Source organism: Patagioenas fasciata, chromosome 4 (genome assembly GCF_037038585.1).
Source record: "Patagioenas fasciata isolate bPatFas1 chromosome 4, bPatFas1.hap1, whole genome shotgun sequence".
NCBI lineage: Eukaryota > Metazoa > Chordata > Aves > Columbiformes > Columbidae > Patagioenas > Patagioenas fasciata.
The window spans coordinates 73779381-73806431 of NC_092523.1; the positions used below are offsets into that span (position 1 = coordinate 73779381).

Below are 27051 nucleotides of genomic sequence, written 5' to 3' on the forward strand. Positions count from 1 at the left end.
CAGACATTACTTGTCATTATTTTTTTGGAACACTGCTGGTCATAAAACAAAGCCAAAAAGATAAAGCAAGGAATTAAATATTAAACAAATAATCAAGAAAGTTGGAAAAATGGTTCCTAAGTCAGATAAAATACGGCTTACCACATTGCTTTTTAATACTGACATAAGAAAAAGAAAAAAAAATCCAAACCATCAGGTTGTTTTTAGCCTCCAACAACAGACAGTATTACTGGTGTAAGAGGGGCACTTCATGACCTCAAGTGATGCTTTTCCTTCCCGCTTGTCCCAGATCAGTAGCGATAAAATGTAATTTCTATCTAAGTCCATTTTTCAATTTGTAGGTATCTATGTGTGTGTATCTATATCTATATATATAGATAGATAGATGGAGCAACACAAAACTCCTCACGGGGTTTAGCAAGTTTCTTTCAGTTATGTGTATATTTCAGTCCACAGCTGATGAGAGAAACTAACCATCTGCATTACAAACAAACAAATGAATGAATGAATGAATGAAAGGCACAATATCAAAAGATCTTTCCTATTTTCAGTGGTAACCACACTAAAAAAACAAGCTCCTCCCCCCGTTTATTAAGCACATCACCACTAGAGGGCTCTATAAGGCAGAATTTACCTTGACTCTTCACATATGCAAACGACTCAAACCCAATGGAAAACAAATTCATTAATTACTTTTTTCTTCCCTCACAGAGACTTTTACTAGATTTAAAGTGTTGACTAGAAAAGTTTGACTCTGAAAACGTTTTCAATTCACTGAAGAAAACACCCTAAAAATGTGACTCCACAAAGCTATAGCAGTAGCTATACTTTTTTTTAAAGAAAACAACAAATTTTCTTGCCAAGAAAGTGCTTCGCACAAGTGCAAATAACTTTGCACCACTATGCATGTGATCAGGCAGCGTTGCCTCAGGCAAACGTCCATAACCTCATGTCAGTGCTAGGGAGAATCCCTTCTTTTACAACAGACAGTGCTGCAGACACAATAAATTATCCCAATTATTTTCTGCACTTCATCAAATTTCTCTGTCAAAGTAACATAACAGATCTATGATATAGATCATCTGTATTGAACCATCCTAATCCAGCAACTACAGAAAACACAAGGAGAAAAAACATCCCTCCAAGAACAAATGCAAGGGGAATGAAGTCATTCTCAAAGGATAACAACTTCAGCTTTAAATACTCACCCACGTATTACCTTCTTTTTAGCAAGGACTTAGATCCCAATAGAAAAAATATAGAGCCAGAATTTTAATGTGGCAAGGACTGATGGCTCAAGGTCTTCTAAACACCTTTAAGCAATCTGATCCTAGTGATTTACCAGCTGCCAAAATCAGCTGAAAGTCAGACCCTGCGTCCAGGTCAAATATTGCAGCAGCCAATATGTTCACTTGCGACCACTTTTTGAAAACAGGACTTGGTCCATGAGTGTTCTGCTTCTGCCAACAGTGAGCACCTGCAGACACTGAGGAGACCGGTGGATGACACAACTGCTGTCACGTCCTGGGTGAGAAGCCAAGCACTGCAGGGTGCACTGAAGCCTTCCTGACTTGAGAGGAATATTGCACAAGATGCCCTTTTGTGCTGCTAGAGTGGGTGACAGGTGGGAAGTTCTTTAGGTGGCCCAGACATTAACCCCAAAGGCTGCCAGTGAGGAGGAATCCAGTGAATGCCAAATTGCTGAGAGCCTACGCTGCCACTAACACCTTCCCCCCACCCCTCGCTTCAGACTGCATTCTGACTTTCTTTTCTCCAGACACCAGAGCTGCCTGAAACTTCCCATGTCTGCAAACATACCTTTTTCTGTCAGAGTGCTGGTGAGCCCACCTTTCCTATTCTCTGTAGAAAAAGCCCAGGATATCTGTAAGCACCTATATAAAACTCAGACACTTCACTTAATTAGGATCAGTAGAGTGATAGAATCACAGACAGGATTTGAATCAAAAGTTCAAGACAGAGAGGAAGGCGTTGTATAAAATTAGGGAACCTGTATTTTAGCTCGTTACAGCACTACACTGTAGGCAAAACATATTGTTTTAATGGGGAAAGGACAACAAAAAATAATTTAAAAAGGCATCACCACATTGCAGACATTTCCAGACACTGCTTCCACATATGGTAACTCATTTCACAGTCATGAAGGACATTATTCCATCAGCATCTAAATGTCCTACCACCTCCACAAAGTTCTAAGATTATAAATTTTCTCTGGATATTTGTATTAATCCCATCCAATATTGTTTGTATGCATAGGGCATGCCATAATGCTCCTCATGCACTTCTCAGCTGGGACTGCAATCCAGTTCCCTATAAGCAAGAGACAGTTTCCTCCAGAACTTCAATAGATATTGTTCTTTAACTCCTCTACACACAAATGTATTCTTTGCTTTGGCCTTGTAACAGCTTCAGGCTGACTCACTGCTCCATCTGCTGTGAGATCCAAAGCATATGCTTCTTGTCCTAGGCTGCAAGGTGGTGCTTCACACAATTGAAGTATCAGCTGTCACATCATGCAATTTAAAGGTGATGGCAGTACAGTCTTCTGATACCATGGGAAAAATTATGTCCCTAAAGTATAGAATCAGAACAGCAAAGTAGAGCATGAATTTGCATGTAAGAGTGAAGATTCTATCATGTTAGTATTCCAAAGCCAGAAGAATAAGGAAGAGCCCTACCTACAATTAGCTACTGAAACACCAGTGAAAGATGCAATTACAAATATGACGAAAGTAATAACAATGCCAGCTTCATTGTGGGTTAGTAGAGTTCAATTACAACATGGTATACGAGAGATGTAACAACTTGCATAGGATTCTCCCTAGAAAAGGGCAATTCTACAATGCCTCAAATTTGAGGCCTAAGTCACTTAGACTCAGCAATAAACAGCAACAAAAGTCTAAACATCTTCAGGTCTGGATTTAACTGATCTGGTTAAATTCACTCTGTAGCAATACCAGGAAAATAACCAGCATCCCTCAGTTACTGATTGTGCTGTGGTTGAACTGTAGACTCGGTTTCTTGTCACAAAAGCAAACATAGCAGAAATTCCCATGTTTTGTTGTGGTTGTTTTTCAGTTTTGTTTTGTTGTGGATTTTTGTTTGTTTGGGTTTTTGTTGTTGTTTGTTTCGGTATTTTTAAGCTGACAAACACTTTTAATTTATTATCCTATGCAGCATCTGGTCAGACTTCACTGAATTCTTGAACATGTTTTCTCACCTTGTTTCAATTTTTGTTAAAGTAACCAGTAACTGTCGAATCCTGGCACTGACAAATTACCTGTTTCTTTTTGTTAAGCAGAAGGCTAATATATCTGCCTGTTACTGCATTCATCAATTCAAAAGTGTAACAGTATGATTAATCCTGAAAAGTACTTCTTTTCACACTGAACAAGATACGTTCGTGAAGATCATTCTACAAACCCCTTTTCAAAAGCGCTTGGTATGAGAGTCTGTGAGTGGACTTCTGGCTCTGGATGAAATCTAGGGAGATTCTACTTTTCTATTCTTATTCCATTTCCACAGCGAAAGAGTAGAGAGGCACCCTGTTCTCTTCCATCTTTCAGAACAGACATTTACTAGCTTTTCAGCAATCCTCCTAATTCACCCAATTAAAGAGATCAAAGACTAATGCAAACTTTTTCATGCCTTTTTTAAGCAATACTTAACTGAAAGCACTGTGTGCAGAGGAGCCCTATGATGGGCTATCTAATCTTAGTCCTGTGCAAGCAAACAGGTGACTTAAGAATAGTATTAGCCTTGTCTTATTCATCAGATAGCAGCTTCTAAGAAGAACTTGTCTTAATGCCTTTGGCTTTCATTGAGATTTATACATAAAAACCCACAGAATATCCTTCGCTATCTTCCTTTGCCTTTATACCTTGTTACGTATAAAAAAATTCTACCAACACAAAATTTTGAAGTTTAGTTCATAAAAAGCATTGACAAAGGTTGTTTAAATGGTACATCCATTTTAGAGAAAGCCAGAAGATTCAACATAAAAAGAAGATAAGTAGGGATCAGTCACACATAGGTAACAGGTTCATACTGACAAATGTGCATGCTGTGAACCCGTAGGGTTTTTTAAAAACACATTTCAACTGATTGTTTACTCCAAACTCCAGCATGAAGTCAAGCATTGACTATGTTGCTTCTCAGAAACAAACAGTTTAAGAATAACATTGAATCCTGGCTTGGTTCAAAAAGTTCAAGTATATTCTGAGCAGTCTTCAGTTCTTCGTCTGGGGCCACACTCTCCTCATGTGTTGAACAAAGGTCATTAAGTGTAATAGTAACTCTCATTTTACAGTTTCAACTTCTTTATAAAAAGAACTTTTTAAAAGTCCTTTACAAGAAATTTTTCCTTGTTCTTCATTTCTGCAGATGATGCAGTAAGACAGCGGGAAGATACTTGTTCCATTTTTAATATCCTTTCCCTATTTTAAGAGGAAAGAAAAATACACCAAAAATCCACATATTAGATTCATTTAAAGCAAATACATTATATAAATAACAGTAAATGAGCTGATAGAATAAAATAATTTATCATCATTATCTGTTCTCACCCGCCCTTTCTGGATGCAAAAAACTAGCATGGTCTTACACAAGCATCAAAATATGCAGAATACTGTGCTTTGGTTTAAGCTAGTCACTATGGTGCACAGAAACTTTTTACATAAAACTATAAACACCCATAAAATATTAAAACACACAACATTCTGGGAGCCTTTCTTATTACTGAAACGTAAAAACTCACCCCGAAAGCCTCCTCCACCACCTCTTCCTCCTCTGAACCCTCCTCCTCCTCCTCCACCACCTCTTCCACCTCTGAATCCTCCTCCTCTTCCTCCACCTCTTCCTCCTCCAAACCCTCCTGAACATAGGAAAGAAATTACACTTTGAGTATATAAAGTCTTTGTTATGCATAAAAACTTATTTACTTCTGAAATGAAAAGAACAACAAAAAAAACAGAAACTGTCAATTGCTGGACAGCTGCTTGTTCAAACTAGGACCTTGTCTCTTCTAGGGAAACTTTGCAGCATTTCAGGTATTGTTTGATATACAACGTCCAAAATACGCTAATAAAACTCCACGATAACTTTTTGTCATGAGACCAAAAACGTAATTGCAATTACTAATTAGTCATAACTCAAAAGAATGCTGAAACAAAGAAAACAAAAAACTTCGAAACACTTGTGCCTCACTGCACACAAAGGGGTGGGGTGGGGCAGGGGTAGGGAGAAGAGGCAAGAACTGTGATATAAGAAAAATTGAACTGCAGCTTTAGTTGAGGAGTACATCGCAGGTGATGTTCAAAAAGCAAAGAAGGATGAGATAGACCAGGTCATTCACCCTTTCTCTCAAACACTGCATTTCAAGTATTTTGTGCAAACTAGATTTTTACAACATACTAAAAATACAGCTTTCACTGAGTGTTCTGAGTGTGTGTTAAGCTTTTACCACAAGTTTGCTTAGTAGTCACACATTCTGTCTTGGTTATAAATCAGCATACTCTCCTCTCTATGCTTTGAAGCTATTATTTAGCTAGCTACAGAAGTCCAAGTCTCGCCATTGAAAAGATATCACTGTCTCTTCCATTGAACCATCTAACAGAAATATGTATAACATTTTTCTTGTCAATACAACTGTTGATATTCAAGTATTCAACTGGAGCTTTATCGAAACAGAACAAACAAACCCACAAACCTTCCCTCCACCCCCTGCCAAAAACCAAAACCAACCAAACACCACAAACAACCCACCCCACACCAAGAAAACCCAACATCCTGCAGCTTTCATTCTTGGGATCTTACCTCTACCACCGCCTCTTCCTCCTCCACGTCCACCACCACGTCCTCCTCTACCACCTCCTCTGGGAGCACCTTTTTCTCCAGGAGGCCTTGGCAAAAATCTCTGAAGGGGCAGCAGCTTTGCTGGATCAATATAAAACTGCAGGAAGAGAGTTCCATTAAGCTTTGAAAATGCCAAGGCTACAGAGTACATGAAAATCTCCCTTTAAAAATATCCATAATCTGGTCTTAGCCCTTTATATCAAATCATCCTCTGCAAATAGTCAAATAAAGAAAGCACACAAGAAATAAATCACAATGTTATAAAGTTATTAAAATACAGATGACATTTGCATGAGTTTCGTTTGTTACATCTTTTTCGCAGAGTGAGGAAAAGGAAGAATGTGGCAGATACAAAAGTGAAAAGGAAAAGTAAATGAATACTTATGTTTACAAAGGACAACTAGCTTTTAAACTTAATAAAAACTTAATAAAGCTTTTATTATCTGATAACATAGAGTAGATTTATCTAACTGATGATATGCAGTACTGTTATTGAGATTTGCTAACCTTTTGCAGTTTTTTAAATGAAGAGGCTTTCATGTTCTCGGAAAGTTTCACTGAAAAATACTGTTAGTTTCTCTAAGGAACATATCAGGAATAAAACATTAGAGATAATTACTTCAATTATCATATGAAGCACACATTCAGACATTTTCTAAATTAGCGTTTTATAAATGACGCTAAGCATCATCACTGCAAATGAAAAATTACACTTAAAATATCAAGAGAAACTATTTTCACTTTTTCTCCGGGTTTTTTCATAGTTACAAATAAGGTATTTTGTGGCAAAATGATTCTTCTGTCCATGTGTTACGGCAAATTAAGCACATACCAGTGGAAAGAGTACATGAAAACATAATTGTAAAGAAACAAATTTGTACAGCAAGTGACTACGCCTTTAGCCCCAGAGTGACATCAAGGCACATGTGGAACAACTTAGATGCCACGTTACAGGGTTACTCACCCCCTTGTTTCACTTTTGTCACGGATTCTGTCAGTCTGGCAGCTACAACAGAATGGACTCAGTGCCTCTGTCTCAACAAGTTCGCTTTGCAAGAGAACATCCTAGCACTCACACGCTTTTATAAGCATTGTAAGTAATAAGCCGGACAACGAGCAATAGGACATCCTAGCAGAAACTCACCTTTATTATTATGTAATTAGCTGTTATAGGTAATAACTGTTATAGGTGAGTAACCTACAGCCGAAAATTTGGTCAAGTAGCTAGAAAAAGTAATGTCTTGAACCACCATGGATCCAAAAGACATCTGCCAGTAGTGGTACTGACTGGAAAACTCTGCCTGGCATAAAGTACTTTAAGATAGACACTTAACGTGAGTGAGACACCTACTGACACCAACAGTTGCAGCTAAACTTGTGACTGTTCACATCTAACTGGTAGTCAAGCCTTCAACTATCTTAATATCCTAGAGAAGTTCAGTAATCCACGAGCCTTTAAAAAATGAGTATTGTACGTCACACATTTTTTGAAGGATACAAAGTCTCTCAGCTGTCCGAAGATTTCATCCACTTTGCCAATTTGTTCCTTATTATCCAAATACACTGGGGCGTTGAAATAAGGCACCTTGTTTTCTTCTGTTTTACATTTACAAACAATGTCATCTTCACATGGATGCATGAACTCTCCCAATACTGAAATAAAGAGCAAACAAGCTAAAGATCTGAAGAAGTCATTTTGAATTAAGTAAATGTAATATCTTCAGGTAACTTACAAACTACTCTTTCTGGAGGCCCCTGGTCATATCCGCCTCTGTTGAAACCTCCTCGTCCACCTCCCCGTCCAAAGCCACCTCCTCGTCCACCTCGATTAAAGCCACCTCTTTCACCACCACCTCCTCCACGATTGAAGCCACCTCCTCTTCCTCCTCCACCTCCTCGTCCACGAAAAGACATTCTCTACTGCCTCCTAAATTGTGGACAAAAATCAGCTGTTTAAGAAGTAAAAGTTATTTCACGTTTGACTTGGTGTAAGAATTACAGTCTCCCAACAGACTTGTTTGTGAAATTATTACTTAACCATTCCAGTCCTCATTAAAAAAAAAAACACACACAGGCACATGAAAAATTAAGTTTACACCTAAAATGTCATCCACCGCAACAATCACCTGTAAAAAGCAACTAGTGGGTGAAGAGAAGCTGCTAAATTGATGTATATTGTGATTAAGTTATAAAAGACATACCCATCATTAACCAATTGACATGATAAATGCTTTCTGACCACCTGCAAAAGTGAGGGGATACTTTTCAAGTTTTAGATCCTTCTGCATGACTAGAGGCAGACAGAAGATTAAGCGATACATTGTTTAGAAGTAGAGTGCTTAGTTTATATTTAACCAATAATTAATACATGTAAGGAACATTTAATGAAGAACTGTTGTTTTTACGTAACTGAGGACCTGGCACCTGACCCCAGCAGTGGGGAAGGACCGAGAGACATTGGACTATGAATCCTTAATGTAAAACACGGTCTCTTCCCAGAATATATACGGATACCTGTATTCACAAGTTAATTTAGGGAGAAGGGTAGCCAAAGTACCAGCAATTCATATCTTAAATAGATTGATAAAGGAAAGGGTATTGTATATAAACTGAGGTAGGTGTCGGGGTAGTCTGTAAACCCTGAAGTATCAAACAATGGGGAACAGGGGAGGGAAATTGCAGCTGGGATTTTGGGAGGATATAAGCTGGGGCTTTTTGCCCTATTATGTGTGCCTACCTTTAGGTAGAACACCAGGTATTGCAATATCTTTATTAAAAAAATTGCCTTACTGCCTGAGCCTATTATATTTGCCAAATAACTGTTCCCTACATAGATGTACTGTAAGTAAGAAACTAAACAATTATAACTAATATCATCAATTATTTCTTAGTATAGATGTTATATGTCAAAATTTTCGAAAACTGTAATGCATACATAATAATTATGTAAACATACACAATGCAAGGGCACCCAGTCGCTGGAGCATTTATGGAGGATGAACCCCAGTGTTCCCCAGCACTGATAATCACAGAATCACAGAATGTCAGGGATTGGAAGGGACCTCAAAAGCTCATCCAGTCCAATCTCTCCACCGGAGCAGGAACACCCAGATGAGGTTACACAGGAAGGTGTCCAGGCAGGTTTGAATGTCTGCAGTGGAGACTCCACAACCTCCCTGGGCAGCCTGAGCCAGGCTCTGTCACCCTCACTGAGAAGAAGTTTCTTCTCAAATTTAAGTGGAATCTCTTGTGTGCCAGTTTGAGCCATTACCCCTTGTCCTATCGTTGGTTGTCACCGAGAAGAGCCTGGCTCCATCCTCCCGACACTCACCCTTTATATATTTATAAACATTAATAAGGTCACCCCTCAGTCTCCTCTTCTCCAAACTAGAGCCCCAGCTCCCTCAGCCTTTCCTCACACAGGAGATGCTCCACTCCCTTCAGCATCTTTGTTGCCCTGCGCTGGACTCTCTCCAGCAGTTCCCTGTCCTTCTGGAACTGAGGGGAAATAAAATAAATGTCGCTTAACAGTATAATTGACTCTGCAGTTTATTTCTCCGCTTCACAGGGGCAGCGTGTTTCCCACTCACGAGGGCCGAACACGACCCTCTCCAGCCCCACAGCAGCCCGTGCAAACCCACAGCACCTCCCCACGCACCTCCCGGTGCCCACGGGGCGCCACCCGCAGGCCTGGTGCGCGGATCCCCGCGACGGGCGCCCCCGGAGCCCCGCCCGGCCCTGTGGAACTGCGGAACGGCCCAACGGCCGCTAACGGCCCCGTCCCGCGCCCCCCCGCGCGGCCCGTACCTCCACGTGCGCGCCGCCGCCGCTGGGAACCGCCCCCGCTGCCGGAAACGGGGCTGCCTGCCGTAAATGAATCAGCACCGTCGCAAAAGCAGCGCGACGCGGTTCATCCTCTCGGGAGGCGCCGGATACCGGCGACCCGAGCGAGCGGCGGCCGCCGGGAAAGGTGCCTGGCTCGGCCGGGCCGCGCCGCGCCGCTTACAGCGACGGATCCCCGCGTACACCCGCAGGGAGCTGCGGCTCTCGGCACCGCTTCCTGCGCCTGAGCCACCGGCCCCATGCCGTACCCCGGTGCGGTGGTCTGCCGGCTGTGATTAAAGTGCCCCTGGAAACCGGCTGTCACAAGTCCGCGTGTTTGTCAAATACTCTATACAAATAATGTAACACGAGCTTGTAATCCGGTGAGAATGGTCCTTATTGCATGGCTAGGAAGGTTTCTGTATAAAGACATCAGAAGAAGGACACTGAGGTGCTGGAGAGAGCACAGAGGGGGTGACAGCTGGTGAGGGGCTGGAGCACAAGTGTGATGAGGAGCGGCTGAGGGAGCTGGGGCTGTTCAGCCTGAGAACAGGAGCTGAGGGGAGACCTGATCGCTGTCTGCAACTGCCTGAAAGGAGCTTGGAGCATGGAGGGGGTTGGGCTCTTCTCCCAGGTAGCAAGTGATGGGACAAGAGGAAATGGCCTCAAGTTCCACCAGGGGAGGTTTAGATTGGATGTTATGAAAAATTATTCACGGGAAGGGTTGTCAGGCATTGGAACAGGCTGCCCAGGGCAGTGGTGGAGTCACCATCCCTGGAGGGGTTTAAAAGGCATTTAGACGAGGTTCTTAGGGACATGGTTTAGTGCTAGAGTTAGGTTAGATTATGGTTCGACTCTGAACCTGACGGTCTCTTCCACCCAAAATGATGCTATGATACATATCTCTTACACAAAGTCAGGTTTATCTTTTACAACTGTGGCAGTTGCACATTCCCCCTGAGATCTGGAGCCTTCAATAGGACAGTTAATGGTTCGTTTAGCACCTTAATGGCATCCTGAGTCAGTTGACAGGGTCATCAGCAGAGGAGGTGCCCAGAGTAGCGGCAAAGCTTCTGGACCATGTTGTAATGCCCTCAGCCAGATCTGACCTGGCTATAAAACAGGGATCCCTGTGGAGTGGTCTTCTCGGAGTAGTGGGTCTGGGAACAGGAGCCCTCTCCTTAGACTGGGACGCCGTCTACGGAGACTTACCGGGATTGAGAGCGCCTCACCTCGTTCGGGCGAGTGGTAACTTACTGGGTATCTCCTCGAAGGAGTCCTTGCCTAACCCAGGCGAGTGATGATTTCTTGTGGGTACCCTGGAATCAGAGGGCTCTGGTTTGTTTCTTGTGAGCGTGTGCATGCATGCTGTGGATCTTCATTATTATTTTGCTGTACCCCAGCAATCTCCTCAACTGATATCCAAACATGTATTTTATGTTGTCGGAGTGCTAACTAACTGTATAAACCCTGTTTCTGGTTGATTTATTGGCTGCACTTTCCCGGCCAGAATAAAGTCTGTTTTGGAACTTGTTGTCCGCCTAAAACTGACTTTGAGGTACCTCTGTGACAACAACAATCTTGCAAAGATGAATGCCTGCGATCAGGAGAACCTGCATGGTGATTCAACCAACCTCCTCTGGCAAAGAAAGGAAATGTGTGTCCTTAATAAGTGCTTCCTTTTAATCATTTACTTTAAGGGCTTTACTTTCGTTATCTCGCCTGGCACTTACAGTTAAATTGAGGTAGGATCCTTTTAGAGAGATCAGATTTACCGGGTAATAGTTGAGGCTCCTGTCCTTTATTTCTAAACGCTCTTTAAAATATTTTACTAAGGGTTAAAAATTAAACACAAATCTAACAACTGACATCCAAAAGAATCCCAACCAGAGGAATTTGTCTACGAAGGCAGATAAAATTTCATCATGACCGTGGTCCCAGTTTTCTTGGTTTTCTTGTCTCTCTTTTGGTTTTGTGGATCAGAGGTAAGAATTTATTTTATTGTGGCAGCAGCAAGATATGGGTTTTTTTAAAAAAAAAAAAAACACAGTTAAAAAGCAGTTTATTGTTATAGAAGCAAAACCAGTTGATTTTTTTTTTAACTTTCCTTTTGTAGTATTTGTGTTTCATGCACTTGTTTTAGCCCAGCTTGAATGTTTAAAGCTTGTCCATTTGTTTTTCATGTCTTGATTCTCTCTGGCGTTTATGCTAACAGACTTATGGAAAATACTTTGATCGTGATCCTATCCTAACCCTAATTTGCAAGCATGGCTGACCACAGAAAAGTACTGCAATTTTCCTTGCCCCCCTTTTTTGAGAAATGAGATTACAGTCTTCTAACTTGGCAATGTGGTATATCGTACTGCCTGAAGGTTTGTTGCAGAATCTCTTCTGACAGAAGTGTCCCAGAAAGCCCATCAGGGCTGAGCATTCAGAATGCCCCAAGTCTTCTGGAGAAACCCTGAGATAAAAATCAACACCTTTTGTTCCTATTCAGAAGTGCAATATGGGAGTTCTGCCAAGCCGGATCTGGCTCACAGTTTGGATTCTACTGACCTGAGAACAGCAGGAAGAAATTAGTAAGATTTCACAACCGTTAAAAGGGGTTTTGTTGGATTAAATTCCACCTCAAAACATCCTCACTGACTTTACTATGGCCAGGATTTCTTCACAAGAACTTTAAACTTCAGCTCTATTGATTCAGCAGACACAGTCAAAGCTGGTAATTCACATTTGAGGACTAACTAACTTTTCTCTCCTATTTTTACGCAAAGTCCATCCATGTATATTTTTAATGTTTCAACATTCTCCCTACCCATAGATCTCAGTGAGCAAAAGCAGCAACAAAGCCACCAGAGAGCTGAACAAATGTAGGTGCAGAGTCGCTCACCAAGAGGCAGGCGGATGAAGGGTCTGTGCTGGCCACCCAGGGATGACCAGCAACCACATTGCAAATCCACTGTTCTGCAAGATACAGGAAAAGAGATGATAAGGAATTGAACTTAATTTTCACATTTCTTCAAGATACTTATACTTGTTACTTCAGCAGTCACACAGTAATTTTAGATTTCTTTATTTGCTTCTAAGTAGTTCATAAATATTTACAGGTGATATTTAAACACAAAGCCAACCAAAAAAAGTCTCAGAAAAAATCAAGTTGCTACTTCTCTTATTTTGTTGGTGTTTGAGTCCCCTTATGTTTTGATTTGCTTACAACCCTATTGCTGTGGTGTGTTATAAACCATGGGGTTAAAATATGTTTATGATATGCTGTGCACTTCAGCTGATGTTTGAAGAGTAAAGAGTGTAAAGTTTGTGGAAGACCAGTAAGAGTGAAGATCACAGGTAAATGACCCAACCTGAGAAAGATGAGATGGCCAAAGACAAGGGAATTAACACTATAAATATTTAGCACTTTTGCGTTCATAGGACAGGAAAAAGGTTTATGAACAAACACTTTGTTGAGGTTAGTAAAGGCATCTGCAGAACTCTTGGTGCAATTCCTAGTCTTACTCCCTTTTCTTAAAATGTTGTGCCTTGCAGAATGCAGCATCTAATGCCGAAGAAAACCAGTTTCAGCAGGTTGAGCCCACCCAGCCGGCTGAGCAAGACCCGTACCTCATAGAAGAATGCTTAAGCAACCAATACACACACAAGTCCTGCGAGAAAGTTTTTTGTCACCCATGGGAACGATGTGTGGAGGGAAAATGCCTTTGTAAGCTCCCCTACCAGTGCCCGAAGAATGGCTCTTCAGTTTGCTCTGCCAATGGGAAGTACTTCCATACCTACTGTCAACTGAAGAGCTATGAGTGCCAACGTCCAGAAGCAAAGTTTCTGCACAAGGGAAAATGTGCATCTAAAGGTGCGTCCAAAATGCATCAGTCACTCATTTGTGGCCAAGGAGACACTTAAAATTTACAGCTCAGAAAGTCTGTTCATTTCCTTGCGCTAATGAGAACATGAAACAGAAAATGAGCAGTCATTGAAAATGGACAGTATCTGTTGATTTTCATAAAAATAAAGTGATTGACAGGCCCAGGGTACCCTCCAGCCCCACCTCCACTGATCCAGCCAGTGCAGCAAGTTGGTCCTAGGGCTCTCCTGCCCAGTCTCTGTCCCAGCACTATCCGCTTCCCGCCCTTCCTTTCCCCATAGAAGCAGCAGCTCAGCCCATCAGGGCAGCGCAATTCAGTTGTACCTATTCCACTGAAAAGGATGGGAGAGGCTCCCTGAGTTCCTGGCACCTTCTCTATACGGCTTCACCTCTCTAAGTGAGGCTGAGGACCTTCCCTTCCCCGTAAACAGCTGAAGTTTTGCTAACAGGCAGGAGAAGCAGGATCTAGCCACCTCACCTGAAGTGTTCAATTGCTATCAAAGTCTTCTAATGAAAGTCATTACACTAAGGTCTAACCTTTCCTTGTTACACCTTCAGATACTCTTACATGGTAGGAACCATTACCCTCGTTTGTCCTGAAAATGATGTCTTTTTAAAAATTGTCAGGCTCAAAGCCACAGAGACAATCTTCAGAAAAATCAGGAATAATACCTGTTGCTTCTGACTCCAAATATACTGTTTGTCCCAGATGAACTTTGGCTGTCAATACAAATTTACCTCTGATTTGTTTCAGTGCTGTCCTTCCACTAAATACATCTTTATAATACAATTCTATTTGAGGATTTTTTAAATTTCTTTTTTTATAGAAACATTTGCAATCTCTGTGGACCATGGAGATTCACATTTGCTTCGAGTAAAACCTGTGAATCGAAAGAATGCCATGTTTGTATGTGGTAGTGAGTGGACTATGAATGAAGCAAACGTGGCCTGCAGGCACCTTGGCTTTGAATCGTAAGTTTGGGGAATTTGTCTCAAGATAACTGCAAGAGATCTGGTAAAGTAGCGAAGTGTCAGTCACAGCCAGCCAACAGTTAAGACAGAAGCCTCATGAACAATGTATTGGCTACAATATTCTGATAAAGTTTCTTAAATTGACACCTGAGAGTGAAAGCCAACACATAGATTTCTGTGTTCTGTTACAGATTACAACTATGCAAACCATAACTGTTTTACTTTTAAAATAAAGCTGAAGACCACTGCAGAGGTTTTCTCTCAGGTCAGTGTAAAGGAAAGTGCATAGAAGGCCCATCCCCAGTAGCTCTGAGCAATAAGCTGTATGCAGAGAAAAGTTTCTCATGTCAGCTGCTGCTTGCACCAAGAACCAGACCATGTTTGTTTCCTCACCTCTTGCCCCGCTGCCATTCCTTGCTTTGGCCCCAGGGATGGCTGAAGCCACACAGAGCCTGTTCTTTTTTCTGCGACTGCACCAATAACCTGAGTTGCACATCCAGCTCCTCAAAAAGACTCAACTCTATATCCTGTACATAACAATGTTACACATAAGCACTACTGCAGTGCTCTAAATTGTCCCCTCTAGGTGAGAAGCAAATATTTCCTAGTCCTGATCAATATCTCTTTAGAATAGCAGAGAAGGGTTTGTCCTGGGACTGAGCATTCAGCCTGGAGTCCCACATTAAGCCTCTCTTGTTACTTATTACTCAATCCATATTTCTTTGAGGTAGGAGACGCATATGGTGTTAGGAGGATACTGATCAGCTAAAACCAAGGGAGATAAAATTTACTAATCTCATCCTTGCAGTGGCCTGAGCTTCCTCAATATGCCTTAGTTTTGATGACACCAAAGATACGTGACCCTATGCAGGATGGTTTCCAAATTACGGCTCACCTGTGTCCACACAGAGATAGAGATCTGACCTTACAAGTTTTGCTGCATAAGGAGACTTTTCTATCCATCACGATACACAGTGACTGTCATAGAGCTACATATGGATCTAGGGACAGTTCTATGCAGCAATTGCAAAAATTTGCACACTGTTTTACTTTTATGACCAAAATTTAACACTGAGGAAAACCATGTGAATTCTAAACAATAAAAGCAGCGCACAATCCATTGTGAAATTATATAATTTGTTGTTATTATTATATCTTCACAGAGGTGCTGAACATTACCAAGCCAATTCCAGCATCACAGACTCTGCCTTAAATTCGTTGCGCTGTCTGCAAATAACTTGCAGGGGCCTAGAGACAAGTCTTGCTGAATGTCACATAAAGGTGAAATCGAGAGATAGTAATGAGGGATTTGTTAGTCTCCAGTGCCATGAAAATCTCAGAGGTTAGTAGGTCTTTTAGTTTTATATGTATCTGGGGTTTTTACATTTTAAGTTTAAATAATTAGGACCTAGTTTCTTGAACTCTCAGCTACAGCAAACCTGCACTGAAAACAACCTCCTACTGCCAGCTTTGTCTCCGAAGGAGATCAATCAGGACACCAGCAGCACTGTAGCCAGACAAGCACGGCTACAGCAGAACTGCTTGTGGCTTCTGGGGTGTTTCGGGACTCCCCAGTTTCTCACTGGTACAAGGGGAATCAAGTCCTTGTTTTGACTTCCAGCAGCTTTCTCTTCTATATAGTGGGTCTTCTTTGGCACTGATAAGCATCAGCTGCTGCTGGTTAGGAGAGCTCTGAATTGTCTCAGGTTTTTCTTATGCCACAGAAGTTCATAGATCCAGGACAACTTCCTTCTAGGGGGGGAAGCATCCATCGCCTTAATCACCTGAATCATTTACAGTGGGTTTGAACCCATCATTTCTGGCTTAGTCCTTGTCTAAAAGAAATGAAGTTGCCTTTTGTCAGGCTACAGCAAATTGGAGGAGGAAAACAAGTGGTCACATTGAAAGCTTGATGAGAAGGCAACTAAAACAATGAAAAAAGATTCCTATTCATATTACCGGGCCCCAGCACGCCTACTGTCGATAGGCCAAACTGCTGATAGAACAAAAAGCGCAAGCAGAATATTTCCGTGGACAATTGTGAGCCTATAGACATTCCCACGCTAACTTCATTTTTGTTGTGCTGCAAAGCTTGTTCCGCTGGCGAGTTTCATTGCGTCAACAAGAAGTGCATTTCTCTGACTAAAACCTGCGATGGGATCAATGACTGTGGAGACCTGAGTGATGAACTATGCTGTAGAGGTAATAATTTCCTTTCTCCGCTGTTTCAAAATAATTTCGGCAGAAAACCACCTCCAAAGAATATTTACAGTGATGAAACAACTAAAGTAGCTTTTCCAGTCAGTCACTACATTAAAACAATCAAACCATAGTTTATGTGTATACAAGTACAAAAAAATAAGCATAACATAATTCTTTCAAGCAGGCAAGTGATCTCTGAGCATCTGGACTTCCTCAGAGGATGAGGAGATACAATGAGATTATTTAAGAGGCTGTAAAGCATTGATACAAAGAAAACGAGCTCTGTTAGAATGAAAATGTATTTTCACTTGGGAAAAATCAATAGTAGTTAAACAAGACACTATTTTTCCAATTAACTCTCTTTAAATCAAAGTAAGATCTCTCTATAATTTGTTACTAACGCAAGACTATGCATAGAATATCTGTGACCAGTTCCTGTCACATTGCTTGTTCATTCTTTCTGCACCTGCAATACCAGGTACAATAAGTTTGATTATAAACAAGGAATGGATCTAGCCTGACCTGAATGCAGGAGAACGCTCTCACAAGTTGGGTTTCAGGTGCCAAACTGTAATGTGGGTTACAAATCCCATCACTACCTCTAAATAACCTTGATTTTGTAGTTTTACAACTGTCAGGAAATTTAATTTGATAGTCAGGGAAACACAGTACCAGGCATTTTATAAAAAGGATAATAAATGCCTGTGGCTTCATATATTTGGAGGTCATTTCTTCAGATTCCACTTGACTGAACCAGGGCTGTTTCAGCTGTATGGCCTGAAAAAAACGCTTCCTGGAATCAAAAGAAGTATTTCAACTGAGCTCAGTGTTCTTTGGATCATATTGGGATATCTGGATACTTTCAGAGAACTATCTTTTCTATTAAAGACATATATCCTTAAATAGTAGATTGATATAAGATCATAAAGTAGCTCAAAAAAACCCGCCATAAATTAGAGTGCTGCTTTGCTTTTGATAACATACAAAGAGATCACAGGAATTAAAAGGAAGGGGGTTCTCAGGTTTACAATAATGTTTCATATAATCAAGAATGTTAGAAGAAATAAGTTATTAAATCCAGTGTCTTCAAAATAGGATTCTTGATTCCTAACCCTGCATTTAGATCATTCAATCATTAAGCCAGCCTGGACTCTGATTTTGGGAGGAAATTTGACCCAAGCATGACAAACTCCTCATTTGAGAAGATCAGTAGTGCTGGCAGAACTGGGAGGTCCTTTGGCTGAGGCTGAGTATGGGCAGGTGCTGTGGATGAAACTGGTAAGGAGTGATACCAAGTCTACCAGTACAGCACTGAACTGGTAACAGACACCCTTGAAACTCCAAGGATGTACAATTAGGAGAGCCAAGTATTCATTGTTTTACACTTGCAGAGCCCGCTTTCGTGATCAGTTCATGAACAGCCAAGTCCCCCATAGCACGGATATTATATTGTTTGTGTTTTAAAAAGCGCTCTAACTATGTGAGGTTGCTGAATCAGATGATCCTGTGATTTACGTTTGTAATTCTCCTGTGTTACAGAGTGCAGAGACAACAGTTTCCACTGTCGGTCAAATATCTGTATTCCAAATAAGAATGTCTGCAACAAAGAAATGGACTGCCTCACAGGAGAGGATGAAGCTCGAGTTCTCTGTGCAGGTTTCCTTCTGAAAGATGTTTTTGTTTCTTTCCTTTCATTCTGCTCAATTATAACTAGAGACTACATCATGCATACCATGAAATTATTTAACAGATTAGCAAAACCCAAATTCATGCAAGAATTAGTCTTCCCAATGTTATGTTATACATGGTAGGAAGAAAAAGTTACGTAACTTTCCTCCCTTTCCTTCTAGAAAAGTATAGCAAGAAAACTAAAGCAAGGAAGAATCAGATAATGTTTTAGGAGGCTTAAGCAGATTATGTCTTTTGCATACGTGGCCATCTATCAAACTGGTATCCCCAATTTGTGAAGAAAGCGTAGACAGGGCGGGCAAGAGTATTTTCCTCACAAATGAGGAATTCAACTAGTTTGTCAATATACTAATTCTTCTGTGCTGTTCCCCTCACTGGTGAAAAGATTTTGGGTTGAAATTAGAATGTTTTTTTCATGCTCTGATAAGAGACAAAGTCTAAAGCCAAAGGGTAAATGCTATTGGTAAATGATAATTGCCAAAGGTAAACTGAACTCTAAAGGTAAACATTACTGTCAGTAACATGAGAACAGACTCAGTCCTCAACCTCCATTTAGGAACTGAATTCAATGGGCATTTTGTTTGAATAAAAGCTGACAAACCAGATTTAGAGAGCATTTAATTTACCTCTCATGTTGAATACCCTCCCTTACCCACACAGTACATAACAGCATCATCTAAATCAGGGGAAAAAAAATACTCCTGTTACCTAATACTCCTTTGGGCTTTAGAAAGCTCCAAAAGGTCGATGAGGCAGCAGGAAGAATGGGATATCACTTTACAGATTAAACAAACAAACAAACAAACAAAACACCACCAAGAACACCAGAAAAGGGTTATTTATCGGGGTTTCTTTGCAAAAGGGTTCTCTAGGCATGGGAAGCGGAGTAGATGTCACGTAGTTATGCATAAGTATCTGCTGGATGTAGGTCATTTGTAGGCTGAGGCAGCCAAAGAGTGTCTAGTAGGAAAGGAACGAGCAGGCACCAGCCTGGGAGTATTGCTGTCCATCTGAAATGGTGTGCCCCTACGCATTTAAAATGCGTACCACGATTTTGTCACACAAACATATATTCAAGTAATAGAACAAAATCAAATGTTTGCCGACATTTAAGTATTTGTTATTTTACTACAGGCAAATACAAAGGTGCTGAAAATCACAGTATGGACAATGGTAAGTGTAACTAATCCTCCAAAAACAACAGCATACCCTCTTATCAGTAGCTTTCTAGTTACCAGTCAGCTGGCCAGATCCAGAACACTCAGATATTTGGACTTTGTGATTTAGTCATGCACACTCTGGGGTTTACTATTTGTCTCACTTTCCACTAATCTCAAGAATGCCATAATAATTCGTCCTGGCTGAGGACCCATATCTGCATGTATTGGCAACTGGTGGAGGCAAACTCTCAGCAAATCTAGGGGAACTGCTTTAAAATTATTTGCCTGAATGCAAGCAGCAGGGGCAAATGGAAAGAACTAATGCTAAGACACAAAAAATTTTCAAAGCAAGAACAGGTGCCAAAACTTTTGGTCTTTTCTTTCCTGCTACGTCAGCTGCTGGCATATTCACAGCACCCAGATTCTCAAGATAAAGCTAAACCTGTCTCCAGATAGAGAGAATGGATACCTGAATTCTGAGACACATTTTTCCTTTTTGTTAAAGAAAGAAAAAGGATAAAGACATTTCTTCCCCAACTACACTGTGGTCTTACAAATCACACATTAACTCGACGGAAAAGAATCGTAGGTGGAGAGACTGCAAGAAAGGTAAAAAAACGCCAAACCTTACCAGATATGAGTTCGTTCGGCATCAATTTAAACAGGCGTTATGTCCTTGTGTTAAAATGTATAGAAATAACAACATCAGCTACAACACTAACTTCATGGTTTGCAGCAGTAATGGCATCGCACTCTCAAAAGTAAAGAGAAGCACAATTTATAAAGTAAAATATGGAATTGCAAATTGAGTATTACAGTACAAGCACACATTGAAAATTATTCAGAAAAATCCTTAATACTATAGCTAGAAATAACAATTCTGACAAAACGGAATTTAAATTTGTGCCTTTGAAACAGAATACAGTCAAAAATGCTACACTCAGTCACACCAGGTCAAGTTCTACATCTGTTTCTCTGACTAAAATGGGCTTCATGACAGCTGGAAAGAAAGAGGTATCACACAAAGTCAGAAGATTGAACAAAATTACTGCATTTTTTATTATACATCCTTCATATCAGGTGGAGCCCAATTCACTATTTCTGGACAGCAGATTTCTTATTTACAATCAGTCAAGATGAAGTGATACCAAGAACTGTGTTTCCCTTTATGCACTAAAAATAGTACAATTATTATGATTTCACATAATTTGGGTGTTTGTTGTTTGAACAGGGTGAATTCCCTTGGCAAGTGGCGATTACAGAAGCTGGCAGTGACGGCGCAACACTGTACTGTGGAGGGGTTTACATTGGTGGCTGCTGGGTTCTGACCGCTGCACACTGCGTCAGGTAAAAACAACAAACTGCGGAATTATTTTCTTCTTGCAAGGCAGAAAGATTGATTTGGATATTATCGCCCTTCTCAGCTACCTGTTTGTTAATTCCTGTTTGCCTATTGAATATAACAATTTAAAGCACCAACTCACATTAATGACAAGGAAGATTCAGAGACAGCAGGATATTTTGGCAGTGACCAGAAAGATGAGAAAGCAATGATGAGCTTGAAGAGACCCAGCATTCTTCAGTCAGACAGTAGGCAGGCAGGAAAGGTTCACCACAACCACCTCTTTTCCCTATCTGTGCCTTGGGGAAGTCCAGAATCTCTTCTCAAGCATGTCCCTGGGGTGAAATGTTCCCCAGAACAAGCAAGAGCAAACAGGGAAGATTTGCCAGTCCCAGTGTCCCACCCACATCTGCCCACTCTTCCTTCACTTGCAATCAGAGCAGCATCCACGCCTGCCTTCTCTTTGTCACAGCACTGAACACAGAGCCTGGCCTTGAATATTGTCTGTATTAGTTGCAGTAGTCAGCAGTAAGCGCCATCTGCCTTGTGTTTGCCACATTTCAGAAAAACCTGGACGTCAAGTGCAGAAAGAAACTGTAGGTACATAGTATGAATTTTTATTCTAGAGAAACTCTGATGCATTGCAAAAGTTTACAGCAAGTTGAAACGCACAGTGCTTCTGTTAAGTACTGAAACATACTGCATTTCACTGTTTTGTTTTGGTTTTTTTCCAGAGCAAACAGAATTCATCTGTACCGTGTCTGGGTTGGACTGTTGGATACAATGGGGTACGACATGGGGACACACACGTACACACTGAAACAGCTGATCATCCATGAAAAGTATAACGCGTCAAGTTACGAAAATGACATTGCTCTGCTGGAGCTGAGCGGGAAACGAGAATGTTCCCTGGCACAGAGCACCCCTGCCTGTGTCCCCTGGTCACAGTACATGTTCAGGACTGGGGACACATGCAAGGTTTCCGGATGGGGACTAGAGAAAGGTACTTGCTTTAGTGCTCACTACAAGAATGTATTATTTGCATCACAGTGTTTTCTAATTGTGATCAGCTTTCATTTTGACAAGGCTGAAGAGCAGTTGTGCACAAAGCACTCAGGAGAGGCTGAGTACAAAGAACGTTGTGCTTTGGCATTTGGCTGTCACTGTGGGGTCTCTTTTCAGTACAGCTGCCTCTGCTGTTTCAGCCACTTGGGAAATTGATCTGGAGGACACCCCTGCTTGAAAACCACCCTAAGAAATGTTCCTTTTGCCAATCTAAGACCCGGTGACGATATTTAACAAGTGGCGGTCAGTAGCTCACAGCGTCCCACAGCCTGTCCTCTGTCCCCTGCCCAAGAGGGTCTGAGCTGCAGCCAAAAGCTACAGAACTGGGCACATCTTGTCTCAGCCATGCTGGAGTGTAGCCCAGAGAAGGCTGTGCAGGGACAGATAGGCCCAATGTAATCAAGCTTTCAAAGATCTGGGAAGCATTTGTTTTGTATCAGAGTGATCACAGCCTGGTGTTGGCGCTCCTGCATACTGACTGTGAGGCTTCTGTTCGTGCTCTGTAACAGCCCACAAAGCAAATTAGCAAACGGACAGAGAACAAAAAGAGGATCTCCTTAACCTTGCGAAAACATGGTTCACCTGTATCTTCAATATCTGGTCCCTTCATCCCCAAAAGATAGAGCAGAATTGGAAAAAAGGTAACAAGGATGATCAGAGCCACATCTCCATCTCATGGAAAACAATATACCAGTTTTCTGCTGTCTGGTAACCTTGATATGGAAACCACAGGAAAAAATGAGGGAGACAAGGAAAGAGAAAGGGTGAAAATGTCATAAAATGAAAGTACTGTATTTAACACTGCAATTAAACCCCTCTGCTTTTATTTTGAAACATATGGCCAATGTACTGCTATTAATTTGGGGTAGCTTAGTGGCAGTTTAAGGTATCTGGTTTATAATACTGAAGATTATGCTCTGTAGACAAGCAAATATATAACTTTCAAGTGTCTAATATGTACTTACCATTTTTAATTTCACAAGGTTTGTTCTTTTTTTTTTTCTAGGTTATACCAAACAATATATCCTCAAGTGGGGCAATGTTAATTTATTTCAGAATTGTTCGGAATTGTATCCGGGACGATTTTTTGAACAAATGGCATGTGCAGGCAAGCATCAATTTTCTTACTATAACTTCTATATCACCAAACCCACTGTTTATAAGGTCAGACATAGCATCTGGGAATCTTCAAGATTTGGGAAAGACAATAAACCAACTGCCACAGTATCACCATTAGCAAAATGCTACTAGCCACTGGAGCCTGGGATGCAGCCACCATTATATATCTGTTTACAAAGAGTGTTAAGATGACAGAATGGCATGTTTCTACAATTATGTGGGCAAATGTTGGCATACAAATTGATTTGTTTACTAAATACACAAGCACTTTGCAGCCCACTGAACTCTCTACCTTTACTACATTTTATTCTGATTCAGCAACATATTTACACAAATGCTGGGTTTAGAGTACATTAGACATCCTGCTGCCTAGAGAAATTTCACGTAGAGAAATAATTTCATCTCAGAGATGAGATGAAACTGGTCAATGCATTCTCAGGTAGAGAGGACACCAAAGGCAGACACACACATCTTCCAACAGCTTTCTTTCCATAAGAATCAGCCCACTGATGTTTTTACCTTTTTCCTCCTGCTTTTGTACACATTTCATGGGCTAATTCTAATGATATAATAGGCAATATGGCTGAATTCTTCTCTATTGCATAGAGTAAAACAAGACTCACACCACTGACATCAAAACTAACGACGAGAATTTAGGCCAGCCACAAACGTATAGAGAGGCCCCACACTTAAAAATAAATGAGAAATAATAGACCAAAGAGGTTAGGAACCTTCTTCACTGGCAGATATGTGTCAGGAAGCAACATGGACCAGAAAACACTCCTGAGCTCTCTTCCGTGTGTTAGCTTTTACATGAACTTATTTTTGCTTTTTATTTCCTCCAGGTACTTACGACGGCTCTGTCGACAGCTGCAAAGGGGATTCAGGAGGACCCTTGGTCTGTTTTGATGCAGACAATGTGGCGTATGTCTGGGGTATCGTGAGCTGGGGTGAGAACTGTGGGGAGGCTGGTCACCCCGGCGTCTACACAAAAGTCGCCAGCTACTATGACTGGATTAGCCACCACGTGACAAGGAGTCTCATTTCACGGTATAATATCTGAAGCTTGGAAAATTAAATACTTATCACCCATGCAAAAATGAACACTAGTCCTTTTTTACAAGCAGCAGCTGTGTAACTCAGCAACTGTTGGTACAAATCTTTAAAGAATATATTTTGAAAATCCTTAACATTGTATGAATACCACGATTTTTCAGAAGCCTGTAGGAAGAATCACAGAATGTCAGGGATTGGAAGGGACCACATAAGCTCATCCAATCCAATCCCCCTGCCAGAGCAGGAGCACCCAGCTGAGGTTCCACAGGAAGGTGTCCAGGCGGGTTTGAATGTCTGCAGAGAAGGAGACTCCACACCGCCCCTGGGCAGCCTGGGCCAGGCTCTGTCACCCTCACTGAGAAGTTGTTTCTTCTCATAATAAGTGGAACCTCCTGTATTCCAGTTTGTACCCACTGCCCCTTGTCCTATCATTGTTTGTCACCGAGAAGAGCCTGGCTCCATCCTCATGACACTCACCCTTTACATATTTATAAACATTAATGAGGTCACCCCTCAGTCTCCTCCAAACTAAAGAGCCCCAGCTTCCTCAGCCTTTCCTCATACAGGGGATGCTCCACTCCCTTCATCATCTTTGTGGCTAGAGACTTTTACAGTCACAAGAGTCCACAGCAAAAGTCTCTAATAAAAGCTGGGAAATGAAAATAGCTTTTTCTTGTTACTTTGGAGGGTTTTTTCCCCACATTTCACATTGCATTTCAATTGTGGATGTTTATTTATTTAAAACGGACAACCATGCTGAAAAATTGCTGCACTGGCAATATGTGAATTTCACACAAACAACAGCAACCAGAGAACTTTAACACTTCAAAGAACTGCCATCATCCCAAAGTCCAGGTCACTACAAACCCACAGGATGCTGCTTTGCTTGGCAGTTGGTTCTTTAGGCTTATTGTGAAAGACTTCAGACCATCTATTAATTGATAGATTGACTGTGATCATGAGATTTGTTGTAATGCAACAATTACCCAAATGATGACTTTGTTTCGTGGTAGTTTTTTTCAGCTACGAACTCAGGCAGTTTTTATCCAGTTAATACAACTCATCTGATCATGTAGCTTGGGACAATTTTTGTAGCTCCAAGTTTTATTGCTTTAACTGCAGCTGGTCACAAACAACAAAGGAATTTAAAAACTTGAATCTACAGCTTAAATAAAAAGTATCTTTACTATCTTAAGTTCCCTGTTCCTGTATATATGTAGTTCTGGTATCCAACAAATGGTTAACATCAAGTAGGGCTTTACTGCATGTGTGTATTTATATACACAGAATTTATACAACAATAGAAATATATAAAAAGTCAATATTTTATACATAAAGACTTAACTCTACAAAACCAAGTTACAAATCTAAAGTTAAAAATTAATACTCACAGTCATAACGCCCCCCACCAGATTCTCAAATTAGCACAACTTCCCTCAACCAATATACAGAAGCATGAAGCAATAACACCAAGAACAAACATCCAGGACCTGGATCCTGCCGTGTGCAGTCAGGGAGTTCTGCTACTGCCTCACCTGACCCAGAACTGGACAAAGACAAGGGGCCATCAACAAAAGGGGAATGATTAAGCAGAAAATCCTTCTGTTTTCTCCTGTCCTTGTGAGGAAGTTCTGCCCCCATGAGAATCAGGAAGCACAGGCCAAAGTACCTTTCTGACAGCAGTAACGGTGCTTTGCTGTAAGAAAACATCAGTCTGTACACAACAGTCTCACATTTGGCACGAGTTATGCACAGAAAGCATGCACAATTTTTTAAAAAGCACTAGAATTTGGTTTGTGGATGAGTACCCTCGACACAAAACTGTGAAACAGGTTCAGGACCATCTCAGTTCTATCAAACTGCTCAATAGTTTTAGAACATACTTCACTGTATTCTAATTTACAAACATTTTTAATTTCCATTCTACTTTATTCTTCTCAACTAATTATTCTGTTGAATAAATGGCACATGTTCACACAACACAGTTGTTGCAGTGGTGTTTTTTGTCCATAATTCACCACGGTCTCCCTCAGACAACATTTCTACATTTTCACTGACTTTTCTTATCTTCTAGTCTTGTAAAAAGCCCACATCAACACGAATTTGTCGTGTAAAGACACCGTCCAACACCAGTCACTAAAGTAAGGCTATGAATTGCTTCTCTTAACCTCTCCCCCAGCTAAGCTTATTATTTACCAAAGCATTTAAGTATATGCCTGCACAGGAATTATTTTGCTGAATCAGACTCTTTCCAAAGTAATCATAGGGAAAAGCTAGACAGGTGTAGGAAGAGCTCCCTCTTTTGTTTGGTTTCATTAATTTCTGTAAAGAACTTTTTCCACCTATTTCTTCAGTTAACTACGAACAACATTAAATGCAGAGGCTAAAAACAAAACCAAAACCAAACCATCAACAAAACAAAACAAACAGAATATTTACTATGTATCTTTCTGCTCCGCCTGTTGAGCTATTGCTGTCTCTCGCACGTTTAGCAACGCCACGTTCACCACTTCTAACACACTCATCAAACCAAGGTTTTCCAAATAAAAAAGTCCTGGGTTTTTGTGTTATCTGACAGCACCCCCGTGCACACACCCCGGCAGCAGCTGCTCCCCGGTTTGCCTCTGGGCGCGTTTGCAAAAGGCGCTCCCGGAACACGGGGCACCGAGACTCGCTGCGGCCGGCGGCGCCCCTGTTGGATAAACGGCCGCTCCGGGAACGGGGGAGGCGAGACAACGCGTTGTGCGACGCCTCCCGCGGCACCTGCGGGCGGGGAAAGGCTCTGCCGACCTCCCCGCTCCGCGCCGCCGCTGTTTCCGCTCGCTGTGACGGGCGGGCGGGGGTGGAGCCCGCGGGCCGATGGCGGCGGCGGCGGGGCG

The 27051-nt window shown here is 41.4% G+C and overlaps 2 protein-coding genes across 4 annotated transcripts; one reads left to right on the forward strand and one right to left on the reverse strand.

Annotated features, from left to right (window-relative positions):
* Positions 1–1989: 1989 nt before the first annotated feature.
* On the reverse strand, positions 1990–11173 carry GAR1 (GAR1 ribonucleoprotein). 2 transcript variants are annotated; one of them, XM_071808200.1, is made up of 7 exons: positions 10906–11173; positions 7605–7798; positions 7370–7524; positions 6379–6438; positions 5833–5968; positions 4775–4891; positions 1990–4454 (listed from the first exon to the last, which is right to left on the reverse strand). In XM_071808200.1, exons 2-7 carry the CDS (start codon positions 7783–7785, stop codon positions 4441–4443), a joined length of 663 nt encoding a protein of 220 aa, XP_071664301.1. In that variant the 5' UTR covers positions 7786–7798; positions 10906–11173; the 3' UTR covers positions 1990–4440. The 2 variants fall into 2 exon arrangements, with proteins under 2 accessions (XP_071664301.1, XP_065693853.2); XM_065837781.2 differs by lacking the exon at positions 10906–11173 and adding an exon at positions 9679–9752.
* A 274-nt stretch (positions 11174–11447) lies between these two features.
* Positions 11448–25367, forward strand: CFI (complement factor I). 2 transcript variants are annotated; one of them, XM_071808201.1, is made up of 12 exons: positions 11448–11678; positions 13237–13555; positions 14395–14539; positions 15703–15881; positions 16631–16741; positions 18281–18397; positions 19565–19603; positions 20096–20199; positions 20822–20937; positions 21667–21935; positions 23054–23105; positions 23962–24098. In XM_071808201.1, exons 1-11 carry the CDS (start codon positions 11619–11621, stop codon positions 23086–23088), a joined length of 1494 nt encoding a protein of 497 aa, XP_071664302.1. In that variant the 5' UTR covers positions 11448–11618; the 3' UTR covers positions 23089–23105; positions 23962–24098. The 2 variants fall into 2 exon arrangements, with proteins under 2 accessions (XP_071664302.1, XP_065692915.2); XM_065836843.2 differs by having other exon boundaries at positions 11449–11678; positions 23004–23105; positions 23962–25367.
* The last annotated feature ends 1684 nt before the right edge of the window (positions 25368–27051 follow it).